The sequence below is a fragment of the Cyphomyrmex costatus genome, unplaced genomic scaffold (genome assembly GCF_001594065.2).
Source record: "Cyphomyrmex costatus isolate MS0001 unplaced genomic scaffold, Ccosl1.0 scaffold135, whole genome shotgun sequence".
Taxonomy (NCBI): domain Eukaryota; kingdom Metazoa; phylum Arthropoda; class Insecta; order Hymenoptera; family Formicidae; genus Cyphomyrmex; species Cyphomyrmex costatus.
In genome coordinates, this window is record NW_017275337.1 from 1,468,478 (window position 1) to 1,491,147 (window position 22,670).

At 31.3% G+C, this 22,670-nt stretch overlaps 1 protein-coding gene across 1 annotated transcript; it reads right to left on the reverse strand.

The window, feature by feature from the left end:
* Positions 1-3,567: 3,567 nt before the first annotated feature.
* On the reverse strand, positions 3,568-20,743 carry Cad96Ca (tyrosine kinase receptor Cad96Ca). Its single transcript, XM_018551172.1, has 8 exons — positions 20,680-20,743; positions 8,114-8,358; positions 7,467-7,579; positions 6,142-6,544; positions 5,844-6,014; positions 5,216-5,566; positions 4,413-4,718; positions 3,568-3,857 (listed from the first exon to the last, which is right to left on the reverse strand). Exons 1-8 carry the CDS (start codon positions 20,732-20,734, stop codon positions 3,621-3,623), a joined length of 1,881 nt encoding a protein of 626 aa, XP_018406674.1. The 5' UTR covers positions 20,735-20,743; the 3' UTR covers positions 3,568-3,620.
* Positions 20,744-22,670: the final 1,927 nt, after the last annotated feature.

Below are 22,670 nucleotides of genomic sequence, written 5' to 3' on the forward strand. Positions count from 1 at the left end.
GATACGCTAACGTTTTATCATCATTCGCGTTATTAATATCGAATATATTCTATTATTCGACTATCATAATGTTCAATAAAACTTTCTCGTGAATTTCTAGACGCAAACTATTCATGACAGTAAAGATTTTATCAATAGTAATGCAAGAATAGAGGTGTATGAAATATAATTGCATTGCAAAATAATAATCTTCTTTGCCCCAGTGATTTTTATGTTTTTTTAAATCTATAACTTCTTTAAATTTATTTTAGACGATTATTATAATTTGTGATAGAATTATTTTAAATTTTGTTATCAAATGTGTGCACATAGCGTGTAAATTAATAAATTCTTTTAAAAAATTTAAAGAATACGTGCATATATAAAAATACATATATCACAGATCACACGCACACGTACGCACGCACAAGTATATAGTATATATGTATGTATATCAAAGTATCAAATTATATTATAAATAAAATTCTGTTCTGAATTCTGGGACGAATTATAGATTTATCGATATTGATATTAAAAGATGAGCGCTTTTTCGTGTATTACGATGATTATCGACTGCGTTCCGATGTTCACTGTAGATCTATGATACAAGTACTGAAGATCTATGATACAAGTTACGTGCACTATAGATTTCCATCACTGGTGGTAGTGAATATCGGAACGCAGCGATCATCATTATCAGAGAGAGGAGAAAACTATTTATCTTAAAAATAAAAATTTTTTTCAGTTCCGGTTTTCTGAAGCGCAGTGTATATGAGTGAGATATGGGTGAGTTTTCCGCTCTTGCGCACTATCGACTGCGGTCGTGTATGAAAGGAGGCGGGGTACTTAGAATCTCTGCGGTCTTCTACATCTATTTATAGCAAGCGCCGTATACTAATGCACACGCGTGCACGTGTGCGGCCACATTGGTCGCCGTGCATAACGGGCTTTTATACGTTTGCACTGGATATTCCTCTCGCAGACTCCAGGCAGAGCCTGCGCATTTCTTTCTTCTTTTCCTTCATCGTCTTATTCTCCCTCTTTTCCTCTCTTTTCATTATTCACCTTCTCTTCCCTCTTACCATGCACTTATGCACGCGCGCGGAACGCACGTGCATCGCGCACACCCGCGCCACGCGTGTTCCCTTATTTTCTTCGTCGTGTTAGACACGTCTTAGGATGACATAAGTTACGCGACTTCCCGAAGGCGCGCCACAGATTTTAAGAAAAATTATGAAGGATCGAGACGTAACTTTGGGAATAAGAAGGCAAAAATATTGACATAACTTGTCAAGAATTTATATCTTACCAATTGTTAGATTCTATTATTCTAATATCAATTATTTTATCATGATTATTCATGATAATATACTCGATAATGTACATAATGCGCATTTGTGTGGTGTAAATATATATTAACATACATACATATATACATATATATAATTTTTATCTATAATTCGTATTTATGGATACGTATGCATAATCTATGATTTGCAATTTATGATTCATCATGATTGTATAGTGTCGAGTCCAAAAAATTAACATAAATTGATTAATATATACACCTTTAATTTTATTAAAAAATTGCTCGGCCGACAATTCGGCACCTATAGTAAATAATAAATTCGAGCCTGACAAATTTGTTTATTCCCGAATTTTATATAAATAACGAATTATGAACTTAAAAATCATTTTAAAAAGCATTTTATATAAATAGAATATCGCACAGAATAAATAACTCGATGCTTCATGCTTCATGCAATATATAAAAATAATTGAGAAAAAACAACGATATGACTTCTCTTTCTGTTTCTTTTAATCTTTGCAGTGATTTGCATTTGTGTAAACAATTCATTAGAATGTGTGTGTACACCGCAGGCAAAAAATTTAGAAACATTGTCTGATATTTTTGGGATTACTTATTCAAAAAATATTTATAACAATTTGTTCTTTTAAACAATAATTTTTCACGTTTAATAATTGTTATTGGAACTGGAGAATTATTGTTAAAAAACACATCGTTATGGATTGGAATAAGTTATCTAAAAAATGTTTTTTTTTTAATGGTCCTAAATTTTTGTCTTGGAGTATGCATATATACTCTTATAAATAGCATAGAAAAATCAAGAAAAATAAATTATTTTTCTTCATGATTAAAAACAAAAGAGATTATAGTACCCTCTGTCGCTGTATTCACCAACTAATATACTGTGAAGACCATAGATATAGCGTATTACCCGTTGAAAACTTTTGTGAACGTAGCTACATAGTTCAAGGTGTCTACACGTTTTATCTACGTAGAGGAGCTAGTGGACAGAGAGATATATCTGAGAGTAGACGTATCCGCATTTTTTTAGATGGAACTCGTTTACTGGAGTCTCTATGTGCGTAATATGTACACATTAAGAACTCTACGTAGCTACGAATATTTCTAACGGATAATACATCCTTGTTGTCTGTTTTTATCTGTTATGTACATTGTTTGATTCTGTCCATGTTATATGCATGATTGCGTAATAATCTTATTTTATATTGCGTTACAATGCATTGTAAAAATAATAACTAAAAATTAGAACAATTTAAGCATAAAACAGAAATTTAAAAAGCGTCAAATATATTTAATAATGTTTCTAAGCAAAATATGTAAAATAGAAAAGAGAAAAAATAATAAAGTATAATATATTATCGTTTAGTCAATTATAACAGATAGATTATAACAGATACAAGCAGTTCTGACTTTTTAGTTTTGTTTTGGCCGAATATAATTTTATAATAAAAATCTTGAATTTTTTTAAATCGTTAGTATATGATTATACTTTAAATGTGTAAAAGAATTATATTATATAATAGAAGAGAACATACTGAATATAATACTTATTAAATAAAAAGACTTTTGGATATATTTGCTAGAAAAAAATACATTTAGGATTAATATATTATTATAAAATATACAATAGATTTTAATATGAAATATTATATTATAGGAAACATAAATATATTGCTGAATGTACAATATACTCGTATATAGATTTTTTATTCTTATAACACACAATTGTACAATAACTTACAACAATATTTAATTCAGTACATATATACAGGTTCATGTCCAGACATGAATAGCGACTAAAGTATTAAGAATACTTTCCTTCGATTTGTAAGCGTGGAGAGAGCGTCGCGTTTAAATTTAATTACATTTTTCCATTTTTAATTATTATAGACCATATATTTTTTGTATGTACGTACATATGAGTATTTAATGCGCACATAAATCTGAGTATTTAACAGAACAATCGAACAGTCTTATACTGTAAAGAGCAGAAAATTAAACCTCAAATCGTTTTTAAGCGAAATCATCAGTACATATTACTGCAAAATGCAATATTATTTTCGATCAGTTGTATAATTTGATAATCCTCTTCAGTTAAGATTTAAAAAGAGTTGTCAGCTCTATAATTTAAAAGATTTTCCTACATAAAAATGTATCATATATACATATATATATATATATGTATATATATATATATGGCGAAAATGTATCCAATTAAATTCTAATGTGTTAAAGTCTATTTGTGAAAATATGTGGCAACTTATCTATGTGAAAATCGGATGAAATAACATTAACGATTATCACGCGAGATTTACAGTTTCTCTCCGCTAAGATTGAGCACATTATAATACGAGTGATCCGGAAATCTGTCGAGCTCAATATAATCCGTCTCATCAAGCAACAGCCCTTCGGTCAGGCTAACGAGCTCGGCAAAGGATGGTCTGCATGCCGGATCTTTGTCCCAGCAATAATACATAATATTGTAGAGCTCCCTTTTACAGTGCTCAGGTCTGTCTAATCTGTACCCTTCTTTGATTTTTCGCATTACCTGAAAAAAATTTCGATGTAATATATTAAAAAAACATTTGATTGCCATACAGTTACTTTTTTATAATCAATTTAATTGTTCTAGTTTAATTTACAATTAGTTTATATATCTTTAATTTTGTTAATTTAATTGTTTTAAATTTAACTAAACTCTATCTCTAATTTAATTTAATTTTATACATTTGTTTTTTATTAAATCAAAATTAATTAAAACAGCGAACAAAATAAAAACATTGAACTAAACTAATTAATAAATAAAAATAATTTCAAGACTGAGCAAGTATAAATTATACAATGTTGTAAATAGAACAAATATATTAATAATTATGTACAGAAATGTATATAACCATAAGTGGAACAGTATTTATGGTTATACTATATATTTGAGTATGAAATTATTAATATATTAATTTTATTAATAACGTTATATTTGTATTTGTTTATTTGTCATTAAATTAATCTTTATTTGAATTTATGATTACAATAATGTCATTATAATTAAATTAACAAAATTGATAAAGAAGATCATATGACATTATATTATGTATATTGATACCTCTGCGGCAGCGAGTCCAGGATACGGTGTTGATCCTAGTGTTACGATCTCCCAGATGAGAACGCCGAAACTCCAGATATCCGACTTAACGGAGAATATGTTATCATATAAACTTTCAGGTGCCATCCACCTGATTGGTAGTCTACCCTCCGATTTTCTTTCATAAATCTGATTAGCCGCTACGTCTCTGGCAAAACCGAAGTCCGCTACTTTGCACGCACGGTTTTCGTCAATCAGGATGTTCCTGGCGGCTAAATCCCTGTGGATGATACCCTTTGATGCCAGATATTCCATACCTTTGGCGATCTATAAATAACAAATTCAAATTTATTTAATCAATAAGAAAATAATCTAGTATATATATATATATATATATATATATATGTATAAGGCTATAAGAATCAACCGCAGATTGTTATATTGCAAAATTAACTTGAACAATAATTTACATTACATATGACTTTGTACGTTTCAGCTCCAATTAAATCCACCGCAACAATATCTTTATTCTGTCCGTGGAACAATTTATGAGACAAGAGTGAGTTGTCCAACACAGTTACAACGCTGAGTGTGATAAAATAACTCAGGCTCATAATGTCCAAAAACAAAACGCACAGTAAGAATATTGCACACCAATACAAACTTCGTCTATCATAGAACCGATCGTCGTAATGACAAGTCATAGTTTTATTCTCATAATAAATGTTTTAATGCTGACGAATTTATTATTGCTTAATTATTCTTTATTTAATCACCTGGCTATATTATATTCTTAGTTAAATATTTAAAACTGCATCACTTACTTGATATACAAATCCAGTAAGATCCCTTGATGTCAGTCCTGCTCCTCCATGATTTCTTTCTTCTCTGGAGGCTCTGAGGAAACTCTGTAGTTTACCGCCGCTGACATACTCCAGAATAACGAACATAGGTTCCCGTTCAGTACAACATCCTAGAAGCCGTACAACATTGGGGTGAGGATCTAAATTTTTCATGACACGTAGCTCCTGCGCGAGATCCAATCGTTCTCTCTCGGCGGCATTCTCTTTCAGAGTCTTTACCGCCACGATTGTGGGACCAGATTTGCTATCGATATCTAGGGCCTCACATTTCCATACTTGACCAAAACAACCTTCACCAAGGATGTTGAAAACCTAAGCATAATTAACTAATTAATTAAATGAGAATGATTTATTTAATTAGTTAGAACTTTTAACTTAAATAATTACTTGGAAAAATAAATGATTGAACATGTATTACTTGGAAATGTATTTAATACATTTATGAATTTATGAAATAGTTAAATTTAATTGGCTAGTTAATGTTATAGTTATTTAGCTGTTTGATAACTTCAATAATGTAGCCATACTCATGGAATTAATTATCAGCTTTGTGATCAATTAATTATCAAGTATGGAGTGATGATCACACCTTTAATCTATGCCTGGGAAATTCCCATTTATCCTCTTCTTTATTCTGAATACCTGCTTGGAATTCCTTCTCCCATGGCTGGTAACGATTGTTACGAGTCTTTGTACCTCGCCATCTCTTCAGAGAAGGATCGTCTGATAGATTGGAAACGCTGACTGACGCTTGTCCCTTCTAAAAATCAGATTCAGTCGTAAATACCTTGTTTGAAATATGTACGTAAGAACATATTTTTATTTAAAAATAAAAAGATTATATCTTCCTTTTTTTAAATCAATCTTCTTTCGAGTACCGTATTCACCTTGGATTTGCGGCTACTGCAGAATCTATTCCTCAAGGACCAAGCACCCAAACCAAGACCAACAACGAGGGCGCATCCAGCCGCTATCGGTACCAGCGTCATCGCCATATCTTGCGAAGGCGGCGCAGCGGAAGGTGCAACTTTCGAGCTTAATGCAGGAGTTTCCACTTCGTTTATCTGGACGTTTTCTTCTGTACTGACAGTACTGACGGTACTAACGGTATTACTGCTGTTGTCATTCTCCTCAGGTTTTATCCTCTCCAACTCAAGTTTTGTAGTTTCAGGATGGTACTGTTTCGGTGGTAAAGGGGGTAGAGGCGAGGGGAAGGATGATAGATTTAGTAGACCAAGGAACGGCGGTCGTATCCGACTACCGGAATTATGCTGACTTGGATATGGTACCCTGTCAAAAAGATTAAAAAAAAAATCAGAAAGAATTTTTTAAATAAAAAAAGTCTCATCTGTTTTGTGTGTATGCGTGCGTGTGTGTGTGTGTGTGCGTGTGCGTGTGTGTGTGTGTATGTGTGCGCGCGCGCGCGCGTTAATGAAATATGTTTTAAATAGAATTGCTTTGTAATTACCTACTTTCTAAGTTTAAATGTTTTTAACTTTTCTTTCTCAACTTAATATTTATATATTATATTTATATGTATACACATATATTTATATAATAATATTGATATATCTCTTTTATATACACTCACACAAAAATTTAGTATTTCGTTAACTAATGATAACTTCAATAATCCGTTGAATTAATGATCCGTTGAATTGATATCCTGACATAAGGAACATGGCTATTTTATAACAAGTACTTCTTACACTCTGCAATTTTTGTTCAAGCAGTGTCTATTATTGTTAACGAAGTGGAGCATGAATAATAGAACGATCACCGCTAAGTTCCCTTAAAGTTGCGAGCTATTCCTTGCCATTTATAGAAAAAACTACTATTTTACATGCTCCAATTTAATACCGTTTTTATTAAAATGTTAATTATACAAGTTTTTTTCTATGTATAATACATATAATGGAAGACTGAATTTTTATTTAATTTTATGTGTATTTTATATTTAAAAAATACTTATTTATTCTAAAAAAATCTGAAACATTTTAGAAATTTTACTTTCAGTATTAATGCAAATTAACTGATACAACTCTAGAATATTACTATATATGTACATATATTCCTTCTTCGAAATCTAGCATTTACATTTTGCATATCAAGTTTATTTTCTTTTTTTAATAAACACAATAGATTGCATTGACCTACTAAAAATACCAACGCGCACGGGCGTGGGAGTGTGTAGGTATATAAGATCACGCACCTTATCCTTGCTCGATTCGTTGTTGATTCGTGCTCGATGTTGACGTAAACTTCAGTCTTTGCTGTGAGTTGACCGTCGGAAACGGTCACATAGAGTAACAGGTTCTGGCCTGCCTGAAAAGAAGAATGAACAAGAAGCGTAATTTAAGCGCCTCGACATCCGAGCATTCGCGATTGCCATATGTAGACACACTGTGTGTCGTCAATATATTGAGAAAATACACTACGTTCTTTCTTTATGATACATTTTTTAAATAAATCCTATTTTAGTTCAACTCGTGAAAATTTTACGTACGTATGAAATACGTATATGTATCCAAATATTATATATATATATATATATATGTATATATATAGCTGTTTTGATATTGCATACAATGTAACATTTAATAGTGCAATATTTGAAACATAACTTCATAGTTATTAAATAATTAGTATAAATTCAGCTAATTAATACAAAAATATGTACAATTTATTTAATCAATTATTTTTACAACCAAAGTTAAATATTTTTTTAATTATATCATAATTGATTATAAAAATCAATCTATAGATTTTTTTTCATCAAAATTACTTATTTTTAATTATTCAAAGCAGAAACTTTCATTAAAAATGAGTAGAGTTTTGACAATTGACGAAAATACTCACTCTTCCTTTGAGAGTTTCATTAAGAAAAACTGTGCCGGTCCTATTGTCGATGAAAAAGGGTAATGGTGATTGTAGCTTGTTGTCCCCGTTATAATCGTGTGGTTCTAGACCATAAGTCAACTTATCCTGCTCATTGTCCTCGGCACGAACCCTGGTTATAACATTTCCTACCGGCTCGGTTTCCGAAAGTCTCCAGTTTCGATCCAACCACATTATGGGCGGTGTATTGTCGCTCAATTGGCTCCCTATAAGTAAAATAATTTGTCACTGACAATTTTTGTACAACTTTGCAATTTTTCGATGCTTCAATATTCTAAAATTTTACAAATTTATAAGTTTAAAAATTAAATCAATTAAAAGAAATAATCCTATTTTTGATTACAAAGCGAACCTTGCTTTATAATAGATATTTGTATGCAAATTTATTTTTTCAGTTTTTATAAATTGCATGTTGATTTAATTTATCCGACTTGAAACGTAATCATAAATTGAAGCTAAATATATGCAAATAAATTTGCATATGAATATTAAGCACCAGATCCGTTTTAATCTAAAATAGGATTTCTTAATTAATTAATTTTTATTAGTCTGAATTCTAAATTATAATTATTTATCGTAAAAATTAAAATTTTTGGAAATCTGGTATTTAAAAAACTTTGAATTCAAAAATTTCAAATTTTACATTTTTAAATGTATTATCAAGATCATAAAATTTTTTATCTCCTCTTAATCTTTTCTCTTCATTGTTCTTTTTTGTTTTTATGTACAATTTTCATAAAAAAATCGACCACACATCTACAAATTTTAATAATACTGTTTCAAATTGTCAAAGTTCTTCGTTTGACTTGTAAGTATAATGATTGGAATTCTCCATAAAGTATTTACAACATTAGAATTTAGCCCGTTGGCAATTAATAATTCGTCACGGAAGGTTGACAACGCGTTTGAAATACCGTTCAAATCGGCTTCGATTCCTTGTGACCGCAAGCGTACGTTTTGAGCGCGAGCGACAAGCTTGCTGTTTTACACTCGAGTTCTAATTAGCCCCGGGTTTATCGAACGATAATGAGAGAGAACAGTGGGTGGAAATGCGCGCGCACCGAGAGATCGGCCTTGATATGCATTCCTTCTTAGATTTCGAGTTCATATCGCCAAGTAGACTGTGACCCTCCACGAGTTTTCGACTGTTCCTTATATATGCAACCTCCGTTTTACACATAAATCTCTTTAGAATTCTGTGATCTTTCATAATATTTTTTATTATAACATATTCCTTTTGACTAATTATATAATTGCCGAAGAGCAGTAAAAAGGAAATGATAAATCGAAATTAAAAAAAAAATATCAAAATTTATGGAAATAAAATTGAGGCAGAGAGCAATTATTATAGACGTTTGTTAAAAGCTTTCTTTGGAGACATGTATAATTTCTCATATTGTGTCCTTATCGCGTAATAACTGATTCCTACGTTTTTTGCTTATACCATTTCCGTAATATAGCTTCTCGTGTAAGAAAAGCAAATAACTGGATCTCGTGGTGGTTCTATATACACCTGACTGCGCGTCTTCGACAAATAATCGTGCTGCGATTTCGCGGTAACCACACATCAACGATCCTCTACCTCTCTTATTAAGAATGATCAGCCCGGCGAGTTATGCTTGGAATAGAAAGTCGCGGCGAGTGGTCGCATAGAAGAGCGTTATGATACCGGCCGACCAATCTGATATGGCGCGAAAGGCGCGCATATATATGCTAGAAATAGAAAGTGCATCGTGCGAGCGCGCACATTTAGGATGATTCGCAAAATTCAGATTTACTTTGACCGAGTAGTGATAATGAACTCTGCTCGCGAATTTAATTGTGTACCGTGCACGCACTTTTTTCATTGCGTGCTCACTTCCTTTTCGTGAACATAAATTGCACGTTATTTGCATCGTTTTGTCATTTGACTTTTCTGACAAATTCTCAAGTTATTCATAAAAATAAAATTAGATTTTTATCCATATATATATATATGTGTGTGTGTGTGTGTGTGTGTGTGTGTGTGTATATAAGAGGAAAATAAAGTAAAGCTTGAAAAACCGAGGACTCGATAGAGTTTCTTTTTAAAATAATAAGTTAAATAGGAATTCGTCATTGAAATTACGATGGCATGATTTAGAGGCTTCTTTAGGATGTGTTTTGCGATTTAACATGGGGAGACAGACAGATTGCAATAAAATGACCATTTTCGATTTAACAATTGTTTTCAAATCAATGACCTTCTCGGGAAGACGTAACGAAGTGTGTTTTCGCAGAGAACGACATAAGCGTGACGATCTTTGTAATAGTAGCGGTTTTACTTCGTGCTCTCTTCTCACCCTTCGTCGTAATCGTAGCGATTATTCATGAGAATATAGCGCAATAACTGTATTCTCACGGTGCAGTGACTTCAATACCGCTATAATGTGCGTTGCGCGCGTTTGAAACGTTACTCGAAGCGAAGACAGCAAAGCGCATTGTAATGCAGCCGCTCTCGCCATGATCGGCATCGTGCATTCGTATCAATGTCAATCGTATCACGATCGGGTAAAAATAAAAATTCCGCGCATATTCTCGCGAATAAGTATTAACGAGAGGATATTGAATGGTACTATAAATCGCGGTTACATTGTCACAGAATGAGTAACTCCATAAGATAGCTTTTTTTTTACTGTTTCTCTCATTTGTTCGAGCACGCAATACTAGTGAATTGTCGATTGGTAAAAGAAACACAGTAATGTAAATAACAAGAAATAATAAGAGAATAATTTATATAAACATGTATAAGATATCTATAACTTCAGTATTATTTCACTTTATTTTATTTTAATGTGACTAATTTTAATAGCGCAAATGAGTTCTCTAATAAAGGATTTTGCACTAATTATGTGGAAAATTAAGTTTTGGTGGAGTTCACGTATCACGTTTATAATGTGATGAAAAAAAATCCTATAGATTATATAGTGTGAAAGGTTCTCTCTATAAGTTATATATATATAATTGTATAGTAAAATTATATACTATATGTTAATTAGTGCGTTTCAAGCAAACTTGACTTTGACAGAGTTTTAATTAAAGATTTTGCAGATCGTTAAATTATTTTAAAATCTGTTCCAAATTATTTAAAGCATTTATTATTAAAAACTCCCTATGATATAATAATTATGAAATAATCTGTAAAATTATTTAAATAAATAAAATTGTACATGTGCTGGATTAAAGGGTATTCCAAAGAAATGAGTGAACATTGACCGTAAAGTTGATTGCGGTTGGGACTTTCCCAAATCGGTCAGCAACGAGTTTCCTTTCGAATCGTTATCCTCCGGACACAATAACGCGTCTAACATAAAAGAGACGCGGATGTGATTCCCGAACTTTCTCGGATTTCGTCCACACGTTTTCTATCTTTAATCGCCGGTCGACGACGGAGATGCCGTAGAAGTACCAAAGGTTCTCTCGTAAGACCACTAAGAGCATAGTCAGTCCGGCGATGCGTCCCGAACAACACGGAGAAAGTGGGACGATGAAAGTGCGATCGAACGACTGTGTGTAGGTTTGTTTTCGTATTTGTAATTGTGTTAATACCTTTATCGAGGAAATTACGTCTTTTTATCGGCTTGTTATCGAATGATAAGAATAATGATAATTGCATGATAAGCGTCGCAAGCTTCTGTTCCTGATTTAACATAATCCTTTTATTAGAGTATATTTTTCAGCACTTTTAATCATTTAAGAATTAAAGAATATCGCTTATAAGTATACTGCGTAATCATCCCGATAATTTTCATCCTATAATTTTTAGTTAATTGAAAGCTACGATATATATACAATCCATCAATTTGCAATTGTAATTGTTAGCGCAGCACGAATTGTCATTACCGAGCACGCTGTCCTTCGGACATTGAAATCTTGGTGCTTGCTGAAGTCACCGACGGCAGGTCGCCCTACTTTGTGGATGACCGGTTAAAGGAAACTCCGCTGTCCTCCCCGCGGAGGGGCTTTCGAAAGAGGCAGGTGGAGTCTCAGACCTTTCACAGTAATCCTTGGTCGACTATTCTGATAAAATTACCTCGGGGGAAACGGGATGGAAAGTATCTTGCTGTATTACATGATTTTAATTATCCAAATATATAAAATTTTAGAAAAGAATTTATTAGGTAGTTTACTTGTAAGTCTAATTAATTTAAAAAAAATTTTATTCTTCGTAAGGCTCGTAAGAAGTAAAGCAGTCTTGAATAAAACTACTTTGTAGCAAACAGTATGAAAATCTGACTCATTTAAAATTCCGGAGAAAAATCTACAATTAGATTGCCCCGATTTTGTTAATTACTTTTGAGAGAAACTCGATTATCATTGGGGTAAAAGTACGATGAAAGAAGCAGACGGGCAATTTCAATCCTTTCACAATGCTCCTTTCACAATTTTCTTTTTCTAATAAAAGATAATTTTTTCGATAAGTACAACTTTTTCATGCGGAGGAAAACCGGTATTGAAACCTTGAAGGAAAAATTTGTTGTCTTTGTTAATTCAGTGTGCCATTAATGCAGTAAAATTCACTACCATCAAGGTGACAGAATCTCGGAAAAGAGACAGATAATCAGAGAGAATTTCAATCTCCTTTCACAATAATCCTTGAAAGCTACTCGATATAATTATATCTTTGTGCGCTGAGAATAAAAAAATATTTTATTTCCACAAGAGTAAGCATTTTAATTCGAAAAAAATTAACTACGCGTAATTTTGCAGGAAGAGTTACAGTTAGTCGAGTTAGAGAAAAGTGCGTTGTCATCTCAAGGTGAGAGGCTTCTGAAAAGCAAGCAGGTAAATGAGAATAGGCAGACGGTATTTCAATCCTTTCACAATCATCCTTGAGGCTGATTCAACATAATTATCTTATAAAACAGAACGGAAAGTGTCTTCCTTCCGCACAATGTGACATTTATTTAATATGTTTTTTTCTATGTGGTGTACTTAATATTAACAAGAATTTTCCTTTTTTTTCTCTTTTTTTGTTATTTATATACTATCTTGATTTTTGAGGTTAAAATTAAGATTACTATTGACTGATATTATATTATCGTATAGTAAATATATTTTTCATCCTTTATAATCTCTTCCACGGAATGTATTATATTATTTATATATTCCGCATCACACATATATTGTTATCATAAATAGCTCCTAGACTATATACTACATCATTGACGAAGTACCACGTTAATCTTCTTTCAGAAGATTATTCAAGTATGTCCGATTCAAGATATTTATATTTGTTAAAAATTTTCTATTTGGTTGTTTCTAGTGCATTTTTTATAATGTGATTTATACATGTACTAATATTGAGGCGTTCTGTAGATCTGTAAGATTTCTCTAATGGCTTTCCAATAAATCAAAAGATATCTGAAAAAATCTTGTCGACGTTATGAGCATTTAGTTAAACCGCAAAGTGTTAAAGCTCGCTCTTCAAGACGAATAGGCCATCGAGTACGTTTGCTGATGGCTTCTAGGCAGGCGGTAGCGTTCATCGCTAGAGCTGTCACTAATGGCTAGAAAGTCCGGCCTCCGTGATTTATGCGTCGAGCTTGTTTCTCTCGTGAGAGAGCTCTTGCTCCGACAGACAGGTGTATCGGAAACGGGTGAAGCCCGGAAATTGATCAGCCGATCGCAAATTAACTGAACGGTTGAGGATGCGTTACCTCGTAATTATTTGCCATCGTTAATCAGCACTAATGTATCGGCTTACAATAATTTAGCACCTATATATCGTCAGCAAATTGCCGCCCCATTACATCGATGTATCCTTTTGTATATCTCTTTGTGCGATTTATATGTGGGAATCCAAAGATATAGTATGATTAATAGATTTAGTAATATGAAACTATCTATCAGTTGTTAATTTGTGCAAAAAAAATAAAACATTTATAATTGATTTTGTATTATTAGATAGCAGTATTACTATGTTAATTACTAAAGCAAATATAAGTATTTTTACTGTAGAGATATCTGCGATTTCTTAACTTGTGACGATTTTAACGGTAACTGAATTAATAATTGTAAGGAAGACACGATCACTTCGTTGAAATTAAAAGAGTTTAAATTAATTTCGTTGAAATTAAAACAATAACATTTTTTCGAATGTCTCGTAGACGCTGGAAGGATTTCCAAAGTGTAGAGAGTGTGCAATCACGGCAAGTGTAGTTTTCGTGTGACTCATGGGGAATGGTATAGTGGTAAAGTAATGCGAGACGTGCAACAGGATCTGAAAGTGAACCACTCGATTTCCGTCGCTGATCGCAGTGAATTGCGGAGCCTTCGAATTGACGATGCGATGTTTTCTGATTAATCAAACGCAATCACCTTTTCATTTTTCGAATATTTCAAATAATTCCGAGAATAATCGGTCTTGCAGTTCTTGGAATCGATTGATCAATTTACTTTTAAAGCTGTTTTAATTGTCCTTTTATATTGGTTGTTTCTGTGTTGTTCTAGTTCGTATGGATTTAGATTTCATATTATGAAAATATAAAAATAACGAGAAATAAATGCAAATATATTTCTCAAAGAATGTACATATATTTAATGTTAAATGTAGAAAGAAATTTAATAATAAAATCTTTGTATTTGATAGTCGATTTTTTTGTAACAATAACAGCACAATAACAGCACGGATTGTTGACTGAAAATGAAAAATTTGGAAAAGTACATGCGGGGCCAGCCAAGACGATGACTCCATGACGTCATTGGAGCGCATATATATATTTCCGGATATATACTGTGTATGTCAAAAGAGATCGTGTAGGTACTTTTCCGTTTCTGTCATCTTGGCCGCAACGAATTGAGAGCCGAAACGAACCAAACCGGAGAACTTTCACTTCACCTGGTGAGGTCATCGTCGGTCCTTAAATATTCTGCGGCATGACGCTTCACTTTCATGCATGGCAACGCTTTCGAGACTTGAAAAATCGAGCTGAGCGAACAAGCTGGCGAAGTGCGATCGTGTTTTAACGATCTTTATGTAACTCTCTCGAAATCCTCCTGCGGGATTTCCGTAAAGAAAGACCAGTGGTAAAACGTTTGTTTGACTTTAATGAAGAAAGAACTCAATGATTCTAAATGAAAAATAAGATAAGTATTATAAAAAGGATTAATGTTGAAAACTATAAATTTATAAAATATGTATTAATTCGATTATTTTTATTTAAAACATGCTATTCGTCACAAGACTTCGTAAAATATCAATTCTGCGTGATTATACATTTAATCGTAGCAATCCAAGTTTCTACTAAAAATAATGAACTAATGAGTTACGCAAATTCTTATATTAACATCGATAATGAAAAATCTGTATAAGTTATTAAATGTGTATAATCATTACATAAAATTCCCACATTTAAGATATACTTGTGCTTTAATAAAAGCACAATTCTTATAAAAAGACATAATAAACATTTTTCTGTGGACTCAATTTCTTTTAAATATTTTATCGTAAAGACAATTGCAATGATAATAAAAACTACCGTTTATAATATTTATCATTTACTGACACAGATAATTTCTGCTTAATGCAATGTCGAGAACAGCGCATAACAACTTGTGGACGCAACAAATAGTCCACAAGCTGCCAGAGTTATTTAGAACTGGTTACGATCGATTCTTGTCTGGGGTGAGAAGAATGTATAAATGATTTTATGGTCACGCTGTAACAATGTGTTCAGCGCATTTGCATTCATTATGCTGATGAATTTATTTCCTGCGTTAAAAGTTAAAATGACTAAAAGAGCGTTATGCACGAATACAAAATTCTGCTTGTGAAAATCACAACATTGCGGTCATGTTAACAGGAGAATTATAAAAAAATTTTAAATTATAATTTATATAAATTATAATTTACAGTAAAAATTATAATATAAATTTGAAAAAAAACATGATAACAAGAAAAATTGTTATATAGAAAAAAGATTTTTTAGTTTCTAAATTTTCTGATCGGATAAATTTTATTTTGGTTGATACATATATTTTCTATATTATTTTCACTATTTTAGATATAATTTTATACTTTTAGCTTTGGATTAAAATTTTTTTTATGTATATTTATGGAAGTATATTGTAAAATTTAATCAAATTAAAAAAATCTCTGTCTCCAAAAACAAAAATTACAGAGAATCTCAGACACACAAAGACATCGTAATTAATAAATAAATCACGATGCGACACACGCGTGAAGAGGATGGTCTAAAGACCGTCCTATTACAAGGAATTCTACGAGTCAGTGGAAAACGCATTTTGTTCCCCTTCCTCTCGTCAGCATGGTCGTCGAGCCTTGGTGTCAGTGAAGGTTAGGTATGGGTTCTTGCTCGGTGTCTGGTGACCCGGTTTGTACGACTGTCTCTGTGCTTGAACGTTGTTAATTCTGTCTTACATCGATAAATTTCACATATAAAAATTTCATTTTTTATCCTTTTCCTCATCTTTATTTAAAAAAAAGAATTGTTTTTTTATTTAAACTCAAAATTCGACTACCTTTTACGTATAAATAAATTTCATATCTTGGCTGCTTATTGATTATGTGCTGAAAGAAAAGACAAGATAACAACTAATAATTTTGATAAATATAAAGAAAACTATTGCAATAAATGTAATGGTAAAAGTATATGAATGAAACCCTCTCCCCCCCAAAAATCAAACGAAAAATTATATTCTATCTGTTATAGTTAATCTTGAAGTTGTAAAATAAAATTTGAAGAATTTATTTAAAATTTGTACAGATATTTTTTTTTGAATTTTTTCACATATCTTGGAAAGTGGAGATATGGGTCTGTTTTGTACACGTACATTAATTAGTTCTTGTTTTTTTTTTTGTAAAATATACAGATTTATTTGATTTTTAAAAAATTACTTTTGAACGTAATCTCTCACACTCACTCACTCACTCATTTTTTCTGCTTTTTAAAATAGTTTTTCATATGTAGATATTCACATTTTTTATTCTTTGAAAAAGAAGAATTAAATTAAGGCGGATTCCTATTGTAAAACTTAATCGCTGGTTTTTGTTGAATGTCTGCGTCCTGATTATGTGACCGTCAGATGCAATATATTAATATCAGTGTCTGTCGAGTTCACGATTTTGTTAATGCTTTATCGTGTTGTGAGTAAAGTTTGTCTTTGCCGCATTTCTTCCGACCTTCTTCGTGTACCGTTTTACTGCCTTATGATAATTTCCTACAACATCTTCTTCATGTATTACAAAGAAGTTTAGCCTACCATTTCCCTTTTTCAGACTGATAGATATTGCAATAGACAGGACATATTGCGTAAGAATGTATAAAGTAATATTGTGCTTGCTGAATAAAATAAATGAAAATTATTTTTTATTTTTATATTATATTTTCCAATTAATTATTGCTTATAATTATTTAATATAATTTTTCACTGTTAGAAAATAATCTTGTATGACTGGTAAAGATTTCGCAAGACACTACTGTATAATATTAGTTAACGAGAACGCAAAAAGAAGGTTTACGAGGCTATCACGAGTATTCCTGGCATGCGTAGTGTTCGGCTTTTATTTTTCCGGTAGCTACAACGTGCGTACACAACACGCATTGCGAGAGTTGTCGCTGTCTACTTTCCGCGTCTTCTATTTTGTTCGAACTTTCAAAAAAATCAAAATATTCAAATCACGTAGTTCAAGAAATTCCGATAATCCAGCAATTGCACGCTTGTATTCATTACATACATAATCCACAGTCATAAACTGCAATATCAAAAACATGAATTCTTAAGAATATGCCTATAGTATATCGAAAAAGAGAAAATAGAAATCTAGACAGAGTTCAATGTTACAAATGTTTAAATTAAAAAAATTATAATAAACATATAAATATATTTTGAATTATAATATGTAAAAAGGTGAAAATTTAATAAATTAAACAACATAAATTACAAATTAATACTAAAAATGAAAATATAAAATTAAAACTTCAGAGAAGAAATTACTTACAGATAGAAAAGTTATTAATTTGTAAGGAATTTTGGAATTGGAATTTTAAGAAAAATGGTTGAACCATAAATAAGATGGTGTGAAGGAAGAGCTCGCCGCGAAGCAGCTGTAATTATTCGCAAAACCGCATGTTTCCTGACCGCGGTTAATTACTCGTCAAAGGATTAATCATGTCAAGTATGATGTACGCACATAAGAAGAATGTGTCTTGTTAGGATTTTATTTATTTCAGATTATTTATATTGTCGCAAATTCTCAGCAATAAGATAGAATAAAATTGTATTATTAATAGGTAGAATATTTTTTGTATTAATGTTGTAAATTCTTTGAAAATAATAAAAATTTCAAGATGCATTCCTCACAGAAAATTAAAAAAATATAATGTTATAAATTGAAAGTATATTTACCATTATTTATTACTTTAATATAAAAATAAATAAACTAATTGCTTATATCACAGTAAGATTTTACTTCAATTGTGAGATAATTTCGAGGGATTTGCAGTTTTTTTGTTACTTTTTTGTACGAAATTGAAACAGCAATCCAGCTTGTCGTGTAGAATTTACTGTTAAGGATTAAGTTATAATGGGATACTTGCAACAATTTGCACACTCGATTAATTAAAATCTTTAACGCGTTTTCAACGACTGTATGTTTGTAGAGATGCAAAATATCTACCAATCTTCTGCTCTTGTTACGTTCTTCGCCTCTCTCGAATGCACATTCTCGTAATCGTGTCGCAACTGTTACCGCGCGCGCGATCAGTTGCTCTCCGGCTTTCTTCGGCAATTATAATATGAACTGAGGAAGAGGCACCTGACAAAAGTTGACTGTAAAGGCCTTCGCAAGACTTTCTTGAGATTATGGACTTTCTACTAGCTAAATCTTCCGATTCCTCGACATCGAGAATGATATTATGGTTAGCGACATGAACAGTGACGTTATATGATTTGAACAGTATATTAGAGCAATATTGTATTATTTTTGAGCTATATACTGAATATTTTTAGATTTTTATAATTTTGATGTTATCCGTGTGAAACTGTCATGTGTAAAACATTCAATTTAAACACTTTAATGTTTATTATTATATTTACGTATGTTTTGTTAACAGTTTACAATTATTTATGTATTTTTTACATTTTATTATAAAATTATATTTTTACGTTTATAATCGATAACAAATAATCGCAATCTAAAGTGTATAATGACAGAAAAATTAATTAAAAAACAATATTATATAAGAATGAAGATAATTATTTATATAATTTGTTAAAAATGTAATTAGGCTATTAAAATTGTTATTTTATTGTGAATATGTAAAGTTTATATTTAAAGAATATTTAAAATTCTTTCCTAACAATTAGCTAAGATTTCTTACAAATTTAAAATAGAATCGAATTACACTGTGCGAAAATAATATGATTATTGTTGCACAAAAGGTATCTTGTTACATAGCAAGGCAACTTATAATAGCATAGTTGGTCTGGAGAGAAAGGAATCGTTGGCGTAAGCAAGATCTACTATAGTGAACGTAATGTCATTATTTTGCATCTCTACTACTATTTTATACGAAAAGCAAAATTATAAAATAAATTTTTAAAAATACATTGTTTACTTGGATATTAGAGTAATGATATTTTACATATTTATTAGATATTAAAGTAACGATCGCTCTAACATTCATGCACATCCGAATATACGTAGCTTTCTCCATGACATATTAGAAAGCGTATGTACGTATATTGTATATTTATAACTCATCTCAGATATATTTTTCGAAAAGAACTTAACGTATATATCGATATTAATAATTATTTAAAGAAAAATACAAAATTAATCAGCAATTTTTAAATTGTCTTTAAAATGATCTCTTATGGAATTATTGCTAGAATTTCATTTGTACTCCAAAATACACATGCACACCATATTAATTCTTTAGTAAATAGCTTAGAAATTATTGATCCACAAATGCTACAGATTTTTTTTGTTTATATAGAAAGGGAATATTTTTAACAACATATATTTTACGAAATATTGATAAATTCTTGGATTTTTACATTCTTGGTTTTACAATTCGTTTTCTATAGAGATCTTCAATTTCTTTTGGGTTCAAATTAATTTCATAAATATTTATAGATATCTACGTATACCTACATGTTCTGGATCTATCACTTTTTTATAAATAAGTTCTGTATTTATTATTATATTAATTAAATAAGTAACTAATTATATTATTTAAATAACATCTCAATAAACGACAACTATGAAATTAATGTATGATATATAATTGAATAAACTTTTCTACAGTTATTGCAACTAAAATTGACTACAAAAAGAACTAATAATTAATTTAATTTTAGTTGGGAAATGACTATAAAATAATTTATTCAACCATTAATATATATTCCACATATAGAATTTATAAAATTACCATTTCTATAGTCGCTATTTGTATAAAGATGCTTCTTTTTTCTCCAATGTATACTCAAGGATATTATAATATAAATAAATTCCGACTGGCATAATCGCGCATTAAACTCACCAGCGCATATCCAGAAGCACAGCGTCACCGCCACGATAGGCCAGCAAGCCGACATCGCGCTACATCGATGAGACACGATGACGATGATCTGCGAGAAATCCTGGCGTCACTCCATTCGACACGTTTTATCCGATTCGTACTCCGATCTCACTCGAGTCGTCTCGGTTTTCACAGATCACTCGATATATTTACGAGATACGCGCACCTCATCGATTTTAACACAATCATCTGTCTAATCTTCATTTATTAGAAGAAATTACTATTTATCAACTCTCAGATCCAAATAGGGTATTTTGAAGAGGAGGTCTAATTTGATGCCAAAGTTGGTATTTTCATTAAATGCATAGAAATCGTTTAGTTTCAAAATAATACTGAGAATTGCCGATAAAGTCAGTGATTCTCCTTATACCCGCGTGCGTTATTGTTACGCCGCGTTTATCACTGTTAACATCTTTTTCGTTAACGAATCTCTCTCTTTACGCATTTTTTTTACTTTTTAATTATTTTGCCTTTGGACATACTTACATCATCTAGGCACCTATTTGGTGCACATTCTCTCATTTTTATTCCGATCAGATCTTCAAAACGAGTTTATTCAAAAGTAAATGTCAAAATGTCACTGGAATTTCCGACATCGCGTTTAGAGTGTATATATAATTCTTCCAAGGTTGGCGAACCAATGGTAGTCACTACCTGCTCTCAATTCTCTCTACAGTAGTTATTTATTATTTAATTTAGTTATTAACATTTTTTTCTGATATTTTTTGCTATTATGTTAATCAGTTCAACTAATATATATACATACATACATACACATATATATATATATATATATATTACTTTAACCAAATTATTATTATTTCGATATTAATATTATATTCATTAAAGGATAATTAATTTTTTTTGAGATGCTGCTCACAAATCGGTTGGTAGTCTATCTTCTTTACAAGTCTTCTTAAGTCGAGCTTGGGTCCACACCGCACTGCGTAAAGACATCGCGACCGGGGACCGCTAAAGGATCCCTCAACTGTCAAAGCGAATATAATTCTTCAAAAAACTCACTGGAAATCTAGACACTTGCGTCTCCTTTGAATCCGTAAATAACAAATTTTGCACTATGATTTGCACATCATCGAATGAAATAATGAAGGTACATCGATTGAAGAACAAGTTTGACGACGGCTGGCGAACGGAGCGCCGACGCGACTGTGGGGCCGCGACGTCGCGACCTGTTCCTCGAGCGTACTCGGTAAATCGGTACAGTGACGTATATCAGTGGGCCCCTTAGAATTATGGGTTCTGGAATTTTCTATAGTAAAAGATGTTCAAACATTAAGATAGTAACTTGTGAAAACAAGAAATGTCGAGAGAGTTTGTCATATTAAAAACTGAATCGTATATCAATTTTATTTTCTTTATTTTTATTATTACTATTACATCGAGAATTGTTGAAAATTGTGGAAATGTTATATTTTAGAGAACAAGTCTTAAAAGACTACTATTAAAAATCGTTTAAAAACAATGATAAAATTTCTTAAGAATATTTTTTAAAGAACGAATTTTTTTATATACCTATATAATTATATATATATTTCAAAAGTTCTAATCTGATATTATCTATTTTTAAGTCTTTAATTTTTTCATTTTACTAATTAATTAATATTATCGAATAATTACAATGTCTTGGGTACTTAAAGCTTTAAAAAAATGAAGTTGATCGGTAACGCGCGCGTGCGCACGCGCACTGCCATCGTCATACAAGCCGCAATATTGTCGACTGGAGAAAATAAACCGTCAGTGGCGTAGAATTCCATATTTAAATTTAATTCAGTGGCGCATTCATCGTAAAATTAAAACTATAATTTCTTTATTTTAAATTTAATTTAACTGCATCACAATAATTTTATATTGTTAGGTCTAAGAAATAGTTTGCATGTAATATATTTAATTTGATTAAATTTAGTTTTATTTGTCTTAAAATAAAAATTTTG